The sequence below is a fragment of the Dermacentor silvarum genome, chromosome 3 (genome assembly GCF_013339745.2).
Source record: "Dermacentor silvarum isolate Dsil-2018 chromosome 3, BIME_Dsil_1.4, whole genome shotgun sequence".
NCBI classification, from domain to species: Eukaryota; Metazoa; Arthropoda; class Arachnida; order Ixodida; family Ixodidae; genus Dermacentor; species Dermacentor silvarum.
In genome coordinates, this window is record NC_051156.1 from 88,686,964 (window position 1) to 88,705,967 (window position 19,004).

Genomic DNA, 19,004 nt, shown 5'->3' on the forward strand with positions numbered 1-19,004 from the left:
TTTTTTGTCCAACTGCTAAAGCGAAACGATGCATTACACGTGATACATAATTCAACGTGTTGCCGTAACCGCATGTGCGCTTTTCATGCCTAAAGAATGGCGTTTTCAATGTCACAGGGTGACCCCAGAATTCGGGGGGCTCAGCTCACAAACTCGAACCCGTACAAAAGCAATCATCGGCGCCGCCATACAATGCTGCCACATCACAGCTAGCCACCGGCCTGTCGTTCCGCTCGTTGCCGTGAAGGCACCGCAGCTTGTTAGCGCCAATTTTTCTTATCTCCTACTACGTATCGACCAATGCGCAACCACCTACATAATATAAAGGCTGCGATCCTAAACAAAAAGTATGCTGCAGCCAATAACAGCCGACATACGTGCAGTAACCCGAGTGCATCCAGCCAAGTTCAACCACAGGTTGGCGCGACATGCTGTCTTTCGCGAGTTAATGTGCCAATTAGAAGTTATTATTCCTATTTAAATTTCAAACTGCTTGCTTAATTCAATCACTATAAGTTATGGCCTTTTCATTTCCGCCTACATGTCGTGACACTTTCTGCGCGATTGTCGGTTCCTTTACACGAATGTAACAAACATTATCGGATTTCTTGCAGTGGATGTCAAGCAAAAACGTTTGCTCGTCCACATGTGTGTCGTTCTAAGGGCTTTCTCAAATAACGGTTCCTCTTAGAACGTACCGTTTGCCTTCACCCGCATGACATGCCATCTGAACAATAGTGAGTGATCAGAGAGGATTTCTCACCGGCCATGTTGTTTAGCACGGAGGCCAGAGCGATAGGCCATGATGCCTCTGCGTGGTCAGCGCCATATTGCTCCATGATGCCGACGTACAGGAAACCCGAGGACCGAGTCAGGGCTGAGGCGAGGCAGGTCAGAAGGCAGGCCACCGCTGCCACGTGCCAGCACCCGTCCTGCGCGGCCTTTGGGCGCGGAACATTCGCGCAAACCTCGCCCACGCAAGCTTTCATGCTGGTGCGCATGCCTGGAAAAAGGGTCTCTTGTGATATGCGACAAACGACACTGTAAAGCTAAAGAAGGTAACACATCTTGCGTAAGCAACCGGTAATGCTGTTTAATTTATTGTGTAACTAAATTACATTTTATCGAACGTGTCCACATTTAATTACAATTGTACAATTTTACGGGTTTTTATGTGTGTTTTTTATGAAGTACTTTGTGTTGTAGGACACTGTTCAATCTTGCAGAGTACTTTGACTTTGATGATAAAGAAATTATTAAAACAGAAAAAAATTTTATGGGTGCATGAATATTTAAATAAAAAGTGCTAAGCCATTGGCTGTAACGCGGAAGCATTTTCTTCCCCAGCTCGTTTGGCATTTCTCAAATATAAGCTGGCATACCCACATGCTAGTGGTCCGCAGTGAACCTGCCCGAGCCGAAGGCGAAGTGGACGTATTCAGCAGCCGCAGTTCCTGCATTAATCTACACAGTAAATCAGGAATCCAGTATTAATAAACTTTGAAGTGATAGCTCTTTGCTCTTATAATTTCCAGCGGCAAATTTGGCGCGCGTCACGGAACAATCATGTCACAATACACGCGAGGGCGTCTCCCAGCAGCACTTCCGCCGCTTAGCCACTATGAAAAACCTTCGTGGGCATGATGAGAACTAGCTACATGACCACTGCCGGCAAGCGGATCTGAGCCAAAGGAAAGGTGCAGGGCGCGCGCTGTAGTCGAAAATACTTACACGAATGCCACCCGAAGCGCAGGCGTATAGAACCTCTACACGGCTATAAGTTCCTGTGAATATATATATTGTGAGACGTCGGCCGATGCGATGCCTTTATTTCCGAGCAGCCGCCCGAGTCAGAGACGAAGCACCGCACGAGACAAAAGATGATGATGAGTCGTATGTACAAATGAAGACGACGATATGCACAAATAGCGCTCACACAAGATGATGAGTCGTATGTACAGATGACGACGACGATATGCGCAAAATGCGCTCACAATATATTTTGGTCGGGTACATAGAAGCGCAAACAGCAAGGACGACACGCGAAGCGAGATACACTCAAAGAAAAGGACTACGCAAATGTGCCGGATTTTGTCAACATAATAGCAACTGCCGCTTTTGGATGAGTCGTAGATTCATCTATTGTCAACAAATTCTAATGATAGCCGATATTGTCAGTTTTTTTTCCAAAGTGCAGCACAATGTGTTCTCATATAGATAAATGTATGCGCCAAGTTAAAAAAAATATGGCTGATCCCTCTTTCGTAGGAATCGGTAGAACACGACAGTGAAACGTGTCTTCACAGAAGCTGTTGCATGTTTGCTTCGTGAACTCACGGTCCGCTGCTACGAAAGGTGCATGATTTGCGGGACGGCGACCATGTTGTAGGTTTGCTTCGCGCGCGGCGTCCTGCTGGTGAGTGGCTTCGGCGAAGGTGCGATCATTCTGGTGCGGCTCCGTAGTCGCTACGGCAGCCAGTCGAGCTGCGACGCGCACAGCTGCAGGAATGCCCCTGGCAGAGTTCACACCGTGCGCCGCGAACGCGGGAAGGCATTCTGCTTCACGCTGGCGTGTTTCTCGCCGGAGCAAAGCGAGATTCGCCCAGCGACGTCGTTGCCTTTCTGCGCCTTTCAAATTCAATTATGGGACTTTGCGTGCCAAAACCACAATGTGATTACGAGGCACGCCGTATTGGAGGACTCCGGATAATTCGGACCACCTGTGATTCCTTAACGTGCGCCTAAATCTAAGTACTCGGGTGTTTTCGCATTTCGCCTCCATCCAAATGCAGCCGCCGTGGCCGGGATTCACTCCCGCGACCTCATTCTTAGCAGCCCAACACCATAGCCACTAAGCAACTACGGCGAGTTCTGCGCCTTTTAGCGCAGCAGTTGTCTTATGCGGTGCCATCGCAAGCGAAGCAACATGCCATGCACTGATGATGCACGTTGAATCCGCAATAGGGCGACGAGGCGCCACAGGCTAAACCGACGCTAACTGCCTACACGGGGTCACTGAAGTATATGCATTTGTGTCATCTTCGCGCTTGTGGATCTAGACGTTCTTATGACTTTGCTTATTGCGCTTCATATGCCTTCACTGTCGCAAATTTCCGAGCAATGTATATACTTTTCGAAGTGCAGAAGACACCGCGAACACGCACAATCGCTACTAATTACAACGATTCAGCTTGGCGAGGTGGCCAAATCGAAACGCGCAAAGCGTCTCAATGCACTGGCTTGCCAGTGATAAATTCATCAGGGCGTTTCATGTCGCGTGTCGAGGCGTGTATCCAGCGATTTTAAAGACTCTATGGTACATTTGTCTGGGATTCCAAGTACGAGCGAACATCGCGGACTAATCTTTTCCGTAAGGTCAGGGAAGGGGGTCTGGGATTAAGTCACTTGTTCTTAAAACAGGTGACCATCAGGTTTTTGTTCTTAAGAGATGCGCCAAGATGCTTTTATTCGTACATACATTCAACTAATGCTGACAGGCGCCATACCAGAATTTGTAGTCTCCACCATTGAAAACGGTCCGTATAGGGTATCCCGTTGCCAATGCGAGCTTGTATCCTGCTTTAAGTTTCTCATCGGCTGGTTTTCTATTGAGTACTTAAGCAATGTACCCAGGAAGCGCCGCCTAAGGGATCTGGCAAACGCAGTCTTTCCGGTCCCTATGCATAGATCGATTTATCAGAAAAATTTAGGAAACAATGTTCTGAAACGTGTCAAAAACATTAGTCCCCGTAGGGGTCAAAACGTTTTTCTTTAAACTTCACACGGACACACTTCCAGTAGAAACTTGACTCGAGCGACGAGGCATGTTTGTACCGTGGGGATTTAATTGTCTTTTGTGCAGGAAACCAGAGACACTAGAGCGTGTTTTCATTGACTGTTGGAATGCTGTCTTCTATTGGGATGTCCTTCAAAGGACATTGCAGAAGGACCTTCCAATAGATGCGCATGGCATAAGATTTCTCCCTGTTCAAGGAAATGGCGTCCCCTATGATGCATTTGTGCTTCTCGGTCTTTATGGCATATGGAGGTTACGCATGGATTTCCAAAACGATGATCTCCAAGCACGATCTGAACGCCCATTTTGTTGAGAATGGCACGAAACTCAAAAAATCAGGGTTGGGCTGCAACACAAAGGCGCTGAAGAGGACGTGCTTCAAATATTTGACGCCCTTACACAGTTGAAAGTTCATAAGTAAATGCAACTAGCCTTACACAGGCTGGCGGATGTGTTGTTAAATATGGCAATAAAGAAGAAAAAAAAACCTTACCCTTGCACTCGGCTGCGCAAGGCTTGAAACAGTGAAGCTGGGCGATCGTAGCCCAGCATTTTCCGGAAGTGCGCGCGTACTTTTAATCTTATTACTCATGATGATGATAACGGCTTTTCGCGTGTCTCGGACTTACGACCGTCAATGCGCGTTGCTTAGCGCAGATTGCTACACAGACACCGCGTTCCACCGCGTTGCAATGCGACAACGCGTTCCAGCAGACCCGTTTCGTGAATGCGTCTCTAGCTCTCTCGCTCTCATTTTGTTTATCTTTCTCCCGAACATAGCGCGCGAAACCTCTTGTTCACCTTGCAGAGCATTGGCACGAGCGAACGCGCCAGCTGTGCACAAAGACGACGACGCTCGAACGCAATCATGTCGTTCGCATAAATGCATGTTCTGCAAGCGTGGCTGTATAGCCTACTGGATGCGACCGTGGGTACGCGGGTTCGAATCCCGCCTCGGCAAGACAGTTTTTAGATGCGAAGCATCTTATGCTCGGGGCTATGTCACTCCCTCCCTCCCTCCCTCCCTCCGTCGTGCGGCGTCCACTTCCGGTTCCGGTTCCACTTGCGGTTCTGAAAGCCAGCTTCCGGCTTCCGGAGAACGCTTCCGGCGTTTTGCCCGAATGATCCCCAGGTGCTTCGCCCACTCATCATTCACTTCGTCCTCTCATTCTCCTCCGGCAACGCCGCGATGAGTGCCACGGACAGCGCCAGCGTCAACGCCAGTGTCAGCGCCGTGGACAGCGCCGCGGAGAAGAGGTCTCGAGCCGCTGCCGGAAACGACAGCGGCGACAGGCTGATCTGAAATCTAATTGGAACTTGAGTCGGCCCCATGGCTGCTTCGCATACTACTCAGGGTTCCCCTACGGGAAGTGGTGTCATTTTTTTCTTTCTTCATTGCTGATGATGATACTTTCTTGATACGAACCATAAATGACGGCTGGTTTAAACAGCTTGGCTGTTAAAAAGATCATCCGTGGCGTAATGGTTTCAACATCAGGCTTCTCTTCCAGAGTTCCTGTGTTCGAATCCTTCCGTCGGACAATAATAATGTTTTTTATTGTGTGATTAGTTATTGCATAATAATTGTATAAAAACTATGCACGAGGACATACTTCGCTGTTTATTCTATAGCTACACCGCGTTGGACCCTCCGCTGTGCTGTGACTACCCAAACACTCCCTGTCAACGCTGGCTAGTGTCACAATGCAGTGCTTCGCTTCACCGCTCCTAGATGGCGACTATCACATCCGTTACATCCGTTGCAGGAAATCAGTCGCGAAACCCTGGATAAAACACCTTCATGTTAAAAGTCATAATCAGCAAAGATTTCATGTGAGTTAGCGACTGCTGCTTCTTTGATGAGTCGGAAATTCATATATTATCAGCACATTGCAATGACAGCGGATAGATTGTCAGTGTTTTTCACAAAGTGGATCCGAGCATAATGAGCTCTCACATAGATAAATGTACGCGAGAAATAACAAAAGCGATAATTCGCAAAGGTTCTACGTGCGTTGCAACTGCCGCTTCTTGTGCGAGTCAAAAATTCAGATAGTGTCGGCACGTTGAAATGACAGCCGCTGTTGTCAGTTTCTTTTTTCTAAGTGCAGCTCAATGAATTCTCACGTAGATAAGTTTAGGCGAAAAGCTATAGAAGTCATAGTCAGCAAAGGTCTCGTGCCCGTTAGAATGTCATCTATTTCATGTTACCAAAAGAAATATGCTTCTTAAACTCAGCAGAAAAATAGGCATTGTGGTTCACAGGGCTAAAAGTTCACATACCTATTGATGAGCGCATAGGATTTCAATAAACGTCAGTCGCAAGTGCGCTCCCATATGCATATTTGTGTTCCTCGCTCAACCTTTGTGTTTAATATATACCCTGCAAAATAATAGTACGTTATACTGAAAATAAAACACGAGAGTCTAACGCAATTTTGGGACCTAAACACGCGCACCTTGTTTGAGTTAGCGAAGTAGCAGCAGTAACGGATGACATGAGCACAGCCTCCTCACCTGTAGCTGGTAGCTCTGTGCGTCGCCATGACAAATGCGATGTACTCGTATGATGCTTATAGAAGGAAATAGAGATTGATAAACTGTATTTCTTAGTGACTCTTAGTCCGTGTCGTTACTGTCCGAGTCTTGCTCAGTCCCTGCTCTTGGTGGTGATTCCACTTAGATGTACTGGAATACATTTAAGGTTTCTCTACCGCTACTGTCAAAGCGGCACATACCATTCTGCGAGATCAACCACTGGGAGTGGGCACAAGCGCCGTGGCATAAACCCAGTTGCCCTGGCCCGCGGCGACGTTATCTGTTAGGCACACACGCAGTGGCGCACACCATTGACCCGAGCGGTCGACTAAGCCAGGTAGCAGCCACCAGTAAGTTGTCTATTTGGACACATACGGACTGGCCCAAGTTGCCTACATCCTTGCAAAAATCTTAAAAAGCTTTCAATTGCACTTCAACAAAACGAATATTGGACTCCGTATTTCCTTATGCACGGGCACGTTACTAAAAGCACAAGCACGGCAAACTAACAGTCTGTTAGTGTTGCGCGTCTCTGCTTTTAGTAACATGCTAGCGCAAAAGCAAGTCTGAAAAGCCACCAACTAGCCCCTAGCTGTCATAACACTCTTGCGTTCATTGGAGGCATGATGAAGTCAATAAAAATTCAACATAATTAGGCTACCAGTTTTTTGTAAGCGTAAATAGCCTCATATGTATGCACCCAGGAAACAAGCACGAACGCCTAACTTCGGGGAAGAGGCACAGCAAGCTTAGGTTACAAACTGGAGGACTGCTCATCGTACATTTGAGCGAGAAATGTGAAAATGAATATGCGATATCCCTTTTGGTGTGCACATGCCAGACTCGTTTGTACTGTATGTTTGTCCTGATATTTGCCCATGTTTTGTCTACTCCATAAATCTAATTACTAAGTAGCATATTTAGCGACCAACAACTGCAGCGGATGCCCTGCACCCGGCCGCTAATGTACCCCATGAGTCACCCCCCGGTGCAAACAAGATATCCTGTGAATTATGAGCAGCGTTTCTCTACTCGACCTACGAAGACTCGTGGCCTTCTTCAGCTCTCTCGGTAAAGCTAAGGGCACCCGATTTCAAGACTCAGAATTGCGGAAAATTCCTTCGCACAATTGGCACCTTATTCGATTCAAGTCAATGAGCAGCTTCGATTGACATCACTTTTCGCCATGTCAGTCCATTAATGGAGATTTTGCGAGCACGTCAAGTTCCCAAGCAGCGGCCAGTTAGTTAAGCCTCGTCAGGAGTACTGTTAACTCCACTGGGTGCCGTACTAGAGCCTAAGCTTAGGCGTGGTGAGGCTTAACCGGCCACCACCTTGACGACCCCCAAGAACCGCCATACAGCCCTCTGGGTTCACAACCACTCGCGGTTCCTTGACCCAGAAGTAGCGCCTTCAGCGATGCCTTCGTTAAGTCGAAATAAAGCGCTGGGGTCATTAGAGCCGGGGACTGCTCAGCAGTCGGGATTAGCAAGAGAATTTTTGAATATTTGAGTAAAAATGCAAGGAGGAGATCTATAGAATTAGATTCAATGCATTTATAGCTTACCGTTGCACGTGCCTTTTCGCAAAGCTCCTTCGTGTTAGCGTGCCTTAATTATTACAATGCAGTCAAAATAAAAGAAATAAGAATATATCATTAAAGGTGCTTTGTGAGCACTTTTACCTATATTCTCACCTCACTTTTGCGTTATTTATCATTATTTACACCATATCATGACAGATCATATCATGTTTTGCGTGTCAATGCAATTCAGGGTTCCAATCGCCGCCGTAAAAGAGTCCCTTTTCCGTGCGCCGGCATATGAAGAGCATTATGCCCATTGGGAGCTGGTTATGCTTAAGGATCACATATCTCTACAGGAGAGTCCCGCTTTGTGTGCACTGTAGAGAAGGCTCTACAGCCTAATGAGGCTGAGCATGAAGGTCTAATGCTACAGGTCTCATGAAGGCAGTAGAAGTGGCCGTGGAACATATGCGCACTACATGAGAAACCAGGGCTTAAAGTTTCTCGTCACTGGAGGGGGAGGGGGGGGGGGGGCTGACAGGGTGGCGACCATTATAGATGATTTCCAGCAGCTGGTTTGTGCAACTGAAATCAGGTGGCGCCACCGGCGCACGGCACGCGTTGCAAATTCCTGGCCTTGGACGCGAGAACGGAAGTAACATTGCTTCATTGCGGAAACGTAGCCAGCGGCGCCTGAGAAGCGCCGTTTGCTGAACGCTGTGTGTTGTCAGGCGACGTTTAACGTTATTCTGCACCATGTGTAGATTTAGAGGAAAAAAGTGTGCTGTGGTAGGAAGCAACAACTCTGATGGCGACATTAAGCACTGGTACACGCCGGTGTGTGAAATGCACGCACCGCTGATTCATCAAGAGTGCCCGTGCCCGAGGCCGTTTCTGTGCGGGCTTCTCATCTCGGTCGACTGCCTTGACTATGCATTTGTAGACAGCTGAAACAGCAGAGAAAAATTTGTATGTACTGCGGTATTGAAGAAAAAGAAATTAGCAAAAGCCTATTTTTATTTACTGCTCCAGACATCTGCGGATGTTTGAAAAAACCTAAATAACACGATAGATTCACTTTGATACTGAACTGAACAATCGTTTGGATATCTAAATTATAGTTTTAGCGTGCAAATAATTATTCAATATTGATTGGTGCCTGTTGCTCTCCTATGAAGAGTTTGAAAGGTTAAACCGGAAGCTCTAATTTATGAAACGCTTGAGCTACAGCCAAAGTTCTGCTCCTGTTACATGGACACTTTCGATCGCCATCGAGCCTCGATCTGGCTCCGACTGTCGAACACGATCGAAAGTGGGCGTGTCAAAGGGGTTTTACAATGACACAACACACGTTTCGGGGCATACATTCAGTACATCCAACAAACACAATCTCCAGCTCTGAAGTGAGCACTGGTGAATTCAGCAGGGATCATAGCACCAGTACCGAGGTAAACGCTTGCCTTAACATATGTGGGAAGCTAAAATACCAGCGAGCGAGATATCAACAAACAAGCCGACATGATTTCACACTCAGCGCTCAAGCATACGCATTCGTGGCCGTCAAGCAAAACGCGCAGGTCTATAGGTAACCACTTCAAACGGATCGTAGCTTAATTATACCGCACTAGGCAAAAAAAGAAAAAAAAAGAACTGTAATTCACGAGCGAGCTGGCGTGAACGGCACACAAGATGCCTTCATCCGCTTGAATCACTCGGCGCGAAGGAGAGACGCGCTGCACAATGTTCGAGTGCCACAGCGCTCCTGCGCGATCACGTACAACATTAAAATGACAAACAATGATTCACTTAAATGTTTGTTGAACCATGGGCCACTGCCATGGCCTTGACAGGAGGCGCTTGCTAACACTCCCAAGTTAAGTTTGAGTAGACAAACATAAAATACTCTAGACAAGTGGATGGAAAAACGGCGCCACGGTAGCTGATTTGGTAAGAGTATTGACCAATTTCGCGGCGACCAGGTGGGAGCTGCCATGTTTGATCACGTGGTTACGCGTCCATTGCTTGCCTCAACTGCCTCCGTTGCCTCCGTGTTTAGAATGGATGTGTAGACGCCGGTACTGCCTATAGCAAACATCTGTTTCGGGAGATAACGTAGATGGTGACTGGGTAGACGACGCGAAGTTTGGCCGCAGCTTGATACCACATGCAAATGCGTTTTCCGAGCTGATTCAGCGACGTACAAACGGTGCGAGCAGCCTATATGTTGCTTGCTCTAAAAGCGGGGCTAAATATGTATTCCAAGCTATCCAAACTTTCCGATCATGAATAGAATCAGGACTATGGTGTTTTGCTCTTCGTTGTTTATTTGGGTCAAATATTTTGAAGCAGCGGCTTGTCACGTTTCTGACTCAGTTTCCTCGGTGCGGTCACTATCTGATTATTTTCCGCGTAATCGCTCCCGGGAGTTCTCAGTTCCGATATATTTGTCCTATCTGCGCACAAGGCTTGAAACGGAGCTGTTTTGTACATTGTAATGCCTTGTAGCAAATATATATTATCGGTAGTAACTCGCTTACCCTTGTGGACCGTCATGAAACATTCAGCTTCGACCATTCGTGCGCTCTCGGTGTAGTCCGCAAGTTATTGTCGCAGTATATACTGCGCATATAAATATTAAAGTGTGGGCCCATTCACATATTCTTGTTACGTTGGCGATAGAGTGGGCGTAACTTACCGTGCTCGTTGTATATGTGTGTAGATATTTTGCGCGAAACTTACGATGAAGCAGCCCTACTCCCTTTCTCGCTGTTTAACGAGCAGTACTCACTCTTGCCGACGTTCCGGGGCTGAAGCCCTTTCTTTGAAGGTTAGCGATACAACGCTGGCGGATGAGCACATTCCTGTCTCCTCGAGGATAGCCGTACATCTCGAAGTGCCGGTAACACGTACGGACAGTTGCAGCAGCGGTCCGGCGAACTTGGCCACACAGGTTAACTTCATTCCTTTCTTTATATGCCACTCACTATTTTTGCCGCCAACTACTGCACACGTCTTCAATCCGCATCATGCAATCCAGCATGATTGGAGCACAGTGCGTTAAGGAAAACACAGTTGCATTTCTGACAGCTGATCGCACAGAAGCAAGGTAGAAGCGGTAATGGTGTCGTAATCGTGCGCTTTCGCCATCTCTTTTCTTTAGAACAAACTGCTCCGCGAAAAGGGTCACTAGCACGCGTAATGCGAAGACATACGGTCTATACGGCAAGTTTATATTGCATCTACTTTCATTTTTATTTATTTATCATTTCTTGAGGTAACAACTACGGGTAATTTCCCGAATGCTGGGCTTCGTGCCATTCATTGTTTGTTGGCTTTAGGTGATTTGACTACACACACGCACAAACACACACAAACACACACACACACACACACACACACACATATATATATATATATATATATATATATATATAGTTCAAACAATAGAAACACGTAGGAAAATATAGCAGGACCTTAGTGACGTTTCGGCCAGGGTCTGGCCTTCATCAAGAGTTTTGATGAAGCTCGGGCCCCTGCCTAAACGTCAGTAAGGTCCTGTTATATATTTCATACGTGCTTCTATTCATTGAACTATGTCTGTGCCGGCTCCTGCTACTCTTTGCGTCACTGCTATATATATCCGAAGGGTGCTGGATCATTAAGAACGTGTTCTCATCTCTGCGCAATCAGCGTTGTGGGAGCTGCCATAGCCGTTAAGTTGCCGTGAGTTCTGCTTTTGTCAGTGTTGGAAGCGGGTTAAAAAAATATCGCTCTAAAACTGGACAAGCGCATGAAATTCGTATGCGAAGCACACGTACGAAGCCCTCCCTGCTGTATATATATATATATATATATATATATATATATATATATATATATATATATATATATTGTACTGGAGATTATCGGTGCCGGCACGGTGAAGTGTGAAAGAGGAAGTTGACGAACTAGTAGTGCGCGCTCGATCGGTGTCCAGCTGAGACTGCTCCGTCTTCTTGTACTTCGGTCTCACGCCCTGGGAACTTACAAGAACATCCTGTGACATTTGGTGGAGGTGCGGGGTAACGTCTTCCCCGACCTGGAGCTCTGCAGCCGTACTTTGCCATCTGCGGCCACAATGACCGACGACGCCGGCCCTTCGCAAGCCGCTCCTGCCCCCCCCCCCCCCCCGGCTATCGTGTGTTCTGGTGCGGTACGTCAGCGCGACCCTGCCATCTTCAGCGGCACCAACGATCACGACGTGGAGGACTGGCTTCCAGAGTATGACCGCGTTAGCGCACATAACAAGTGGGCTGACCGCGACAAGCTGAGCAACGCCATCTTTTATCTGACTGATGTGGCAAATCTATGGTTTAGAAACCACGAAGCTGAGTTTACAACCTGGTCAGCTTTCACTGATACTCTCACTTCGGTCTTCGGCCATCCCGCTGTGTGCAGACTCCGTGCTGAACACTGTTTGCGTGGTCGCGCTCAACAAAGCGGTGAAACCTTCACGAGCTACATTAAGGACGTCATGGGCCTCTGTAAGCGCGTGAATGCGTCCATGACCGAAGCCGATAAGATAAGGCATATTATGAAAGGCATAGACGATGATGCCTTCCATATGCTCGTGGCCAAGAACCCTACGGCAGTTGCACAAGCAATTGAGCTCTGTCAAAGCTTCGACGAGCTGCGCAAGCAGCGCCTTTCCACCCGTCGCACCAGTTTGCAATCCACGGACCTCTCGGCCTTGGAGCCTGGATGCCTTAGCGCTGATCACTCCGGCTTGCTGCCGCAGATTCAGCAATACATTCGGGAAGATGTGGCTCGCCAGCTATCTCTTGTGGCGTGTGTTGCTGAGCCTGCTTCCGCACTAGAACCGTCGCTCCGTCGTGTGATGCAAGCACAAGTTTCTGAGGAGCTCCCACCTCCCTCTCCGCCGCCACCTGTGACTGCACCTCTGACTCTCCTCCGTGACCGATGCCTACTACCTCCTGACCCGCCGCTAGTTTCTACTCGTCGCCACTTCCGCTACGCCCGCTTCACGTGCCCTTATCGCCTTCCGGACCTTCCCTTAACCCTTGGCGTACTCTGGACAACCGCCCTATCTGTTTCGCATGCAGTATTCCGGGACATGTTGCGCGTTTCTGTCGTCGCCGTGGACTTTATTTTCGTCGTGACGCGCCGAACCTCGGCTACCTTCCCCAAGAGCCTTCGCATCGTGGTATCCCTGATCCCTCGGACTCGTATTCTCGTCGCACCGCCTTCAACTATCGTCGGTCTCCTTCCCCTCGCCGCCGTTCCCTTTCACCCATGCTTCGCCGTTCCAGCTCTGTTCAGGGGGAAAACTGACAGCCGCAGTTCCCGAGGCAAGAACTGCGCCATCGTCGAGATTTTCAAGGCCTCATCTTTCTCCTCCTAACGAAATCACAATATTTGTCGAAAGCGTCACGACAACAGCCCTTGTCGATACAGGGGCTGCCGTTTCTGTCATAAGTGAAGACCTCTGCCGCAAACTCAAGAAAGTGACGATTCCTGTACCAGATATTTCCCTACGTACTGCAAGCTCGCAGAAAGTCAAGCCTTCAGCCGCATATGTACCGCTCATGTTATGATTCAGGATGAACTATATTTTCTAGAATTCGTCATTCTATGTCGTGCTTCGCAAGACGTTGTTCTCGGTTGGGACTTCCTTTCCGCACATCACGTTGTTGTCGACTGCGCTCGCGCGCAACTGGCTTTGTCTCCGTTCCGTGACACTACCGTCGACCTCCCGAACCGTTCTCCTAAAGTGGTCGTCACCGCTGACGTCATTATCTCTTCTTTTCTGCCGCCTTGGTGCCCGTCTCTTGTGACTCTGCCCCCACCCCGATAGCTGTTTTTACACCATCTGAAGATTGTGCGCGTCGACGGAACCTTCTACTCCCGTTTGCAGTCGTCACACTCACCGATTGCTGCGCTGCCATTTATGCGTGCAATCTATTTCCCTATCCTTCAACTCTCTTACACGGTGAATGTGTGGGGCGTCTCGACACTGTTGACGTCATTAGTCCATTTGATCTACTTTCCGATAGGTCGCCACTGCCTATCGGTGCCGTCACTTCTGCTACCGCACCAGCCTCGCGTTCCCCCGATGTTTTCTTGCATACCGTCGACGATGCGCTTACGCCCGCTCAACGCAGTGAAGTTGTTGAACATCTTGAACGTTTCCGTGCTTCTTTCGACCTCGGCCAACCTTCCTTTGGGCGCACGTCAGCGGTTGTTCACCGTATTGCTAGCGGTCACCATGCTCCGCTGCGCCAACGTCCATACCGTGTTTCCGCAGCTGAACGCTGTGTCATTGACGAACACGTTGACGACATCCTGAAACGAGGTGGGATCCAGCCCTTCCACAGTCCTTGGTTTTGCGTTGATTACCGCCGACTCAAGAAGATTACCCGCAAGGATGTTTATCCCCTACCACGCATCGACGACGCCTTGGATTGCCTACAGGGAGCTGAGTTCTTCTCTTCACTGGATCTGCGCTCCAGGTACTGGCAAGTGCCGATGGCTGAAGCCGACCATCGAAAAACGGCTTTTGCAACTCCTGATGGATTATACGAGTTCAATGTAATGCCTTTCGGCCTTTGCAACGCGCCTGCAACTTTCGAGAGAATGATGGACGCTATTCTCAGGGGTCTTAAATGGCACACATGCCCTTGCTACTTAGACGACATAGTGGTCTTTTCTACTGATTTAGATACGCATCTCGTCCGCCTTGAGCAAGTTCTTGCCCGTCTCACGTCAGCTGGTTGCAACTCAATTTGAAAAAAAAGATGTCATTTTGGTGCCCGGTAAGCTTATGATTCTAGGCCACGTCGTGTCCAAAGAGGGAATTCTGCCTGACCCTGCCAAACTTCGGGCCGTTGCTGAGTACCCCAAGCCCACTACTCTAAAGGAGCTACGGAGCTTCATCAGATTGTCTTCATATTTCCGGCGTTTCATCCGTAATTTTGCCTGGATCATCGCTCCCTTGACGCAGCTTCTTAATGGCACGTCAGACCTGTCGGCTTGCAACTCTGAGTGTGACGACTCATTTCTGAGGCTCCGCCGGCTCCTCACGTCCCCTCCAGTACTGCGCCACTTCGACCCCAATGCGCCTACTGAGATACATACGGATGCTAGCGGTGTCGGACTTGGCGCCATTCTCGCCCAACGCAAAGATGGCTTTGACGAGTACGTTGTCGCATATGCCAGCAGTACCCTAACGAAGGCAGAATCAAACTATTCTGTGACGGAAAAAGAATGTTTGGCGATTGTTTGGGCAATCGGCAAATTTTGTACATACGTTTACGGCCGTCAGTTTGACGTTGTCACTGATCACCATGCCTTATGCTGGTTATCATCCTTCAATGATTCATATATATATATATATATATATATATATATATATATATAGAGAGAGAGAGAGAGGGTGTCCCAGCTATCACGCAGCACGATTTAAAAAAAGAGGAACGGCGTTACGCGAATCCAACCTAGTGCGTATTGTTTCCAGTACAGTGCAGTAGCCAGCCAGTAATTTTTTCGTTACTGAGATTAAATTAGCTAATTGTCATTAATTATCCAACTCGATAAGTACTGTCCTAATTGTCAAAGTGTCAATGAGAAAATTGTAGAGCAGCATGAAAAACTCCCGATACAGCTTTCTGTTGCTCAGTACGGGCTACATAAAAGTGTTTGTCCGAGTGTGAAAGCATCCCGCGAATACACGCAAAGTGCCTCGAGCGGCCAGTCGCGCGGCAATTCTGCATGTGTTCGCGGGCTTCTTTCACACTCGGAAAAACATATTTATGTAGCACGTATTGAGCAACAGAAAGCTGTATCGGGAGCTTTTCATGTTGTTATACAACTTTCTCATCACACTTTGATAATTAGGACAGTACTGCTCGAATTAGATACTTAATTACAATTACCTAATGAAATATCAGTAACGAAAATATTACTGGTGGCTACTCCACCGTACTGGAAACAATACGCACTGGGGTTGCTTCGCGTAACGCCATTATCTGTTTTTAAATCGTGCTGCATTATAGCTGGGACACCCTGTTTATATTTAAACGAAAGAAGGAGGGTAACCCAGGGACTAGATTTTGTTAATAATAACCGCATAAAGCCAACAGACAATGAAACTAAGGAAGGCCTCAGGGAAATTAAGTGTGATTGAAATCAGAATGTTAGAAAATAGTGAAGAAAAGGGAAATGAAAGTGGACAAAAAGATAACTTGTCGCCGGCGGGAGCCGAACCCGCAACCTCCTCATTACGCGTGCGTTGCACTACCAACTGTGCTAAAGGCGACGACCGTCAATTCGTCCACTAACTTGGGTATTTATGTTTACTAGATCTAGCCCTAGGTATGTTAACCAGCGCCACTCGGAACTATGTTGGGCGGATGTGGAACATCCTTTTTAGCCCGATTGCGTCACGTAACACGTGATCTTGGGAGAGCAGGCACGTGGTTAATAAACCCTCGTATGCTACCTAATGACATCAAGGCTGATAGATTCGATACCCTCGCAATGAATAAATGAAAGAAGGGGAACAAGGGGGGCTCGATTTTGTTAATCATAACCACGTAAAGCCAACCCACAACGAAGCCAAGGAAAGGATCGGGGAAATTAAGCATAATGGAAGTGCGTGAAAATAACAAGGAAAAGGCAAATGAAAGATAACTTGTCGCCGGCGGGAAGCCGAACCCGCAACTTGCGGGTTCGCTCCCTTCATGGAATGAGAAGCCCTCCATGGAATGCCTTTGCAAAGAAGCCCTCAAAGAAATGGCATCTTGGAGGGCTTCTGTCTGTAGCGGTCAATCCCTGTACATGATTCATGCTCTCAAAAGCAAGCTAATGCTTAGCACAATGTGCATGCATTAAAGATTTTAAACGGCCTAGGTGTACTGCATTCAGCAGTGCGTCATAAATTGGCTGCCAAGCCCTGCACAGAACTGACCTGATTAGTGTTTATAAGTTTTTTATCACAAGGAATAACTTCATTTTAATTGGGCTTAACCAAGCAGCAAGTGAACGAATGAATAAATAAATAATTAAAGAGGCTGAAGCCTTGCGTAGCTTATAGCAGCACCCACCAAAGCCTCACGAGTAATTAAACTGTGCTGATAAAGTTATTTGTTGTAAATTTACCGCACGAAACAAAGCCTCAATTTATCTACAACATGGATCACATATACAGGTTCCGCGACTGCACGACCTTAGGCGCCCCTCAAAGGTGCACTGAGAAGAAATGAATACATAACAGGCGACTACCATTCCCACTAATGAGATAAACGTCAGCATGCAACTGCTGCACTCAATATAATGTATCACACATAAGCGCACGCTAATTTCAGAGCAATGAAATATTGCACAAAGATACCACTCTCCTGCTCGAACGACCTCTCTCAGCTTCTCTCGCTAACAGCCAACGGCTTTTCTCCTTAACTACGTAGATAAGCCATGTAAAGGTATGTAGAGATAATGTCGCATTGACAATAAAAATGGTATACCTTCACGGTATACACTTTATCGAATAATACTTGCATTATGGCTGGACTATTTTGCAGGCATAATGTTCGCACTGATACAGAATGAATATTCTTCTCGAATGTCACGTAACTTAAGCATGCGAAAAGCAAGCAAAATGCGGCGTGAGCGCGATGCCACAGATGCTGTGAACAGCTATGGCGCCCCCGACGACAGCACTACTGCTGCGTGAACGCGGATACCGAAAAGATTGGAGCGGCCTGTTCTAGCGATTCTACCCAAGGGAAGGTCTCCACTTTGCGATGTGAATCACCCCCCTATTCGCTCAAGCCCGCCTTGCCTCTACACTCTAATCACGGTAACCTTAATAGACGTGCACTTTTCCAACTTAAAAGCCAGAGTCATAATGTTAAGTTTGCATAGAGGTAACGTTCTCGTGATTGTGATGTTTTGGTTTTTTCTTTGTTATGTCTTGAGGTAATACAAGTGAAATCAACGTTACAGGAGCAATATATAAGTAACTTCGGTGCTCAACCCAATGTTACTTTTACGCGGTAACTTTTAATTCGGCATTATAGCATCGTGTTCTATTTACGTGACAATGTGGAAACAGCCGTGTAACTTGCCGCCGTTGAGCAAGACCGAGGCATGATGAATGTACATGCTGGGAAGACTCGCAGCCGCAGCATGTCGCAGTTTGCGGAGCGGTGCCACCGGGCTATATTCATGCTTTACGTCGTTTATTTTCTCGCGTTTTACGCTATTGCTTTTAGTACAAACATACAAGCGGCAAAGGTATGTACGGTGCTCTTCGCGGTCACTCAAAACAGCTATATTTTAACTGCGACCATTACAAAACCATGTGCCATTGAAGCATGGTCGCGTAGAAGAACCGTAGATCATTCGCGAATGCTGCGTTCATCGCCCAAATAGTTTAGGCCGGACATGGTACTTCCGTAAGTTACAATCACGGGTCAAACTTCGATAATATTTGTACAGTAATAATCTTTTCACTCGTAATTTTCCGCCCCTATCATTCCCCCCATGTGCTGACCAAACTAATTCCAGGTTCAGCTTTGTGTAGGTGAATTGGGGGTGGTCTAATGTGGGTCCAGTACCGGTGTACGGTGTTTGTTCTTGCCGCCGTTTAGGTTCTGCCGCTGGAGCCTTGTGCGTTAACATGGCAGTTAACATTGTGCGTTAACATAGGTCTGGCGCAGCATTGGCGCTGATTCACTGAGCGCATATTCGCCCCGTCCGGTCACCGTCACGACACTGGTGTCCGTCAGGAGCGAGGGTTTCCTCGCCGGGTTCTTGTTAAGAAGGAGACACCGGAGACATCTGCAGTAGTGCACCAAGTTGGGCTAGCTGGTTTAAGTTCATATTGGAAAGATTTTAACTGTGCTATAAACAGGGACCAAGGAGGACGAGTGTCGTCTTTTTCGTCCTGCTTTGTCCCTCTTTATAGCGCAGTTAAAATCTTTCCGATGTGACCGGTGACAGCCTAAGTATAACAACGAAGCCACTAGCTTCAAGTTCATTTGCAGCACGGCGTGCAATATAGTGTCACATATGTGATGCGCAATTATTTTGTAGATGGGCGATTACAAATCTTCACTTAGAAGATCTATGAATTGTGCTAGTTTATGT

The 19,004-nt window shown here is 47.5% G+C and overlaps 1 protein-coding gene across 2 annotated transcripts in view; it reads right to left on the reverse strand.

Moving 5' to 3' along the window:
* LOC119443900 (monocarboxylate transporter 9-like) overlaps positions 1-19,004 on the reverse strand; it is a 34,004-nt gene that overhangs the window by 10,136 nt on the left and 4,864 nt on the right. For both annotated transcript variants that reach the window (XM_049663416.1, XM_037708495.2), the window contains exon 2: positions 764-1,003. In XM_049663416.1, coding sequence (XP_049519373.1) covers positions 764-1,001 — 238 coding nt within the window. In that variant the 5' untranslated portion in view covers positions 1,002-1,003. The remainder of the gene's footprint in view (positions 1-763; positions 1,004-19,004) is intronic.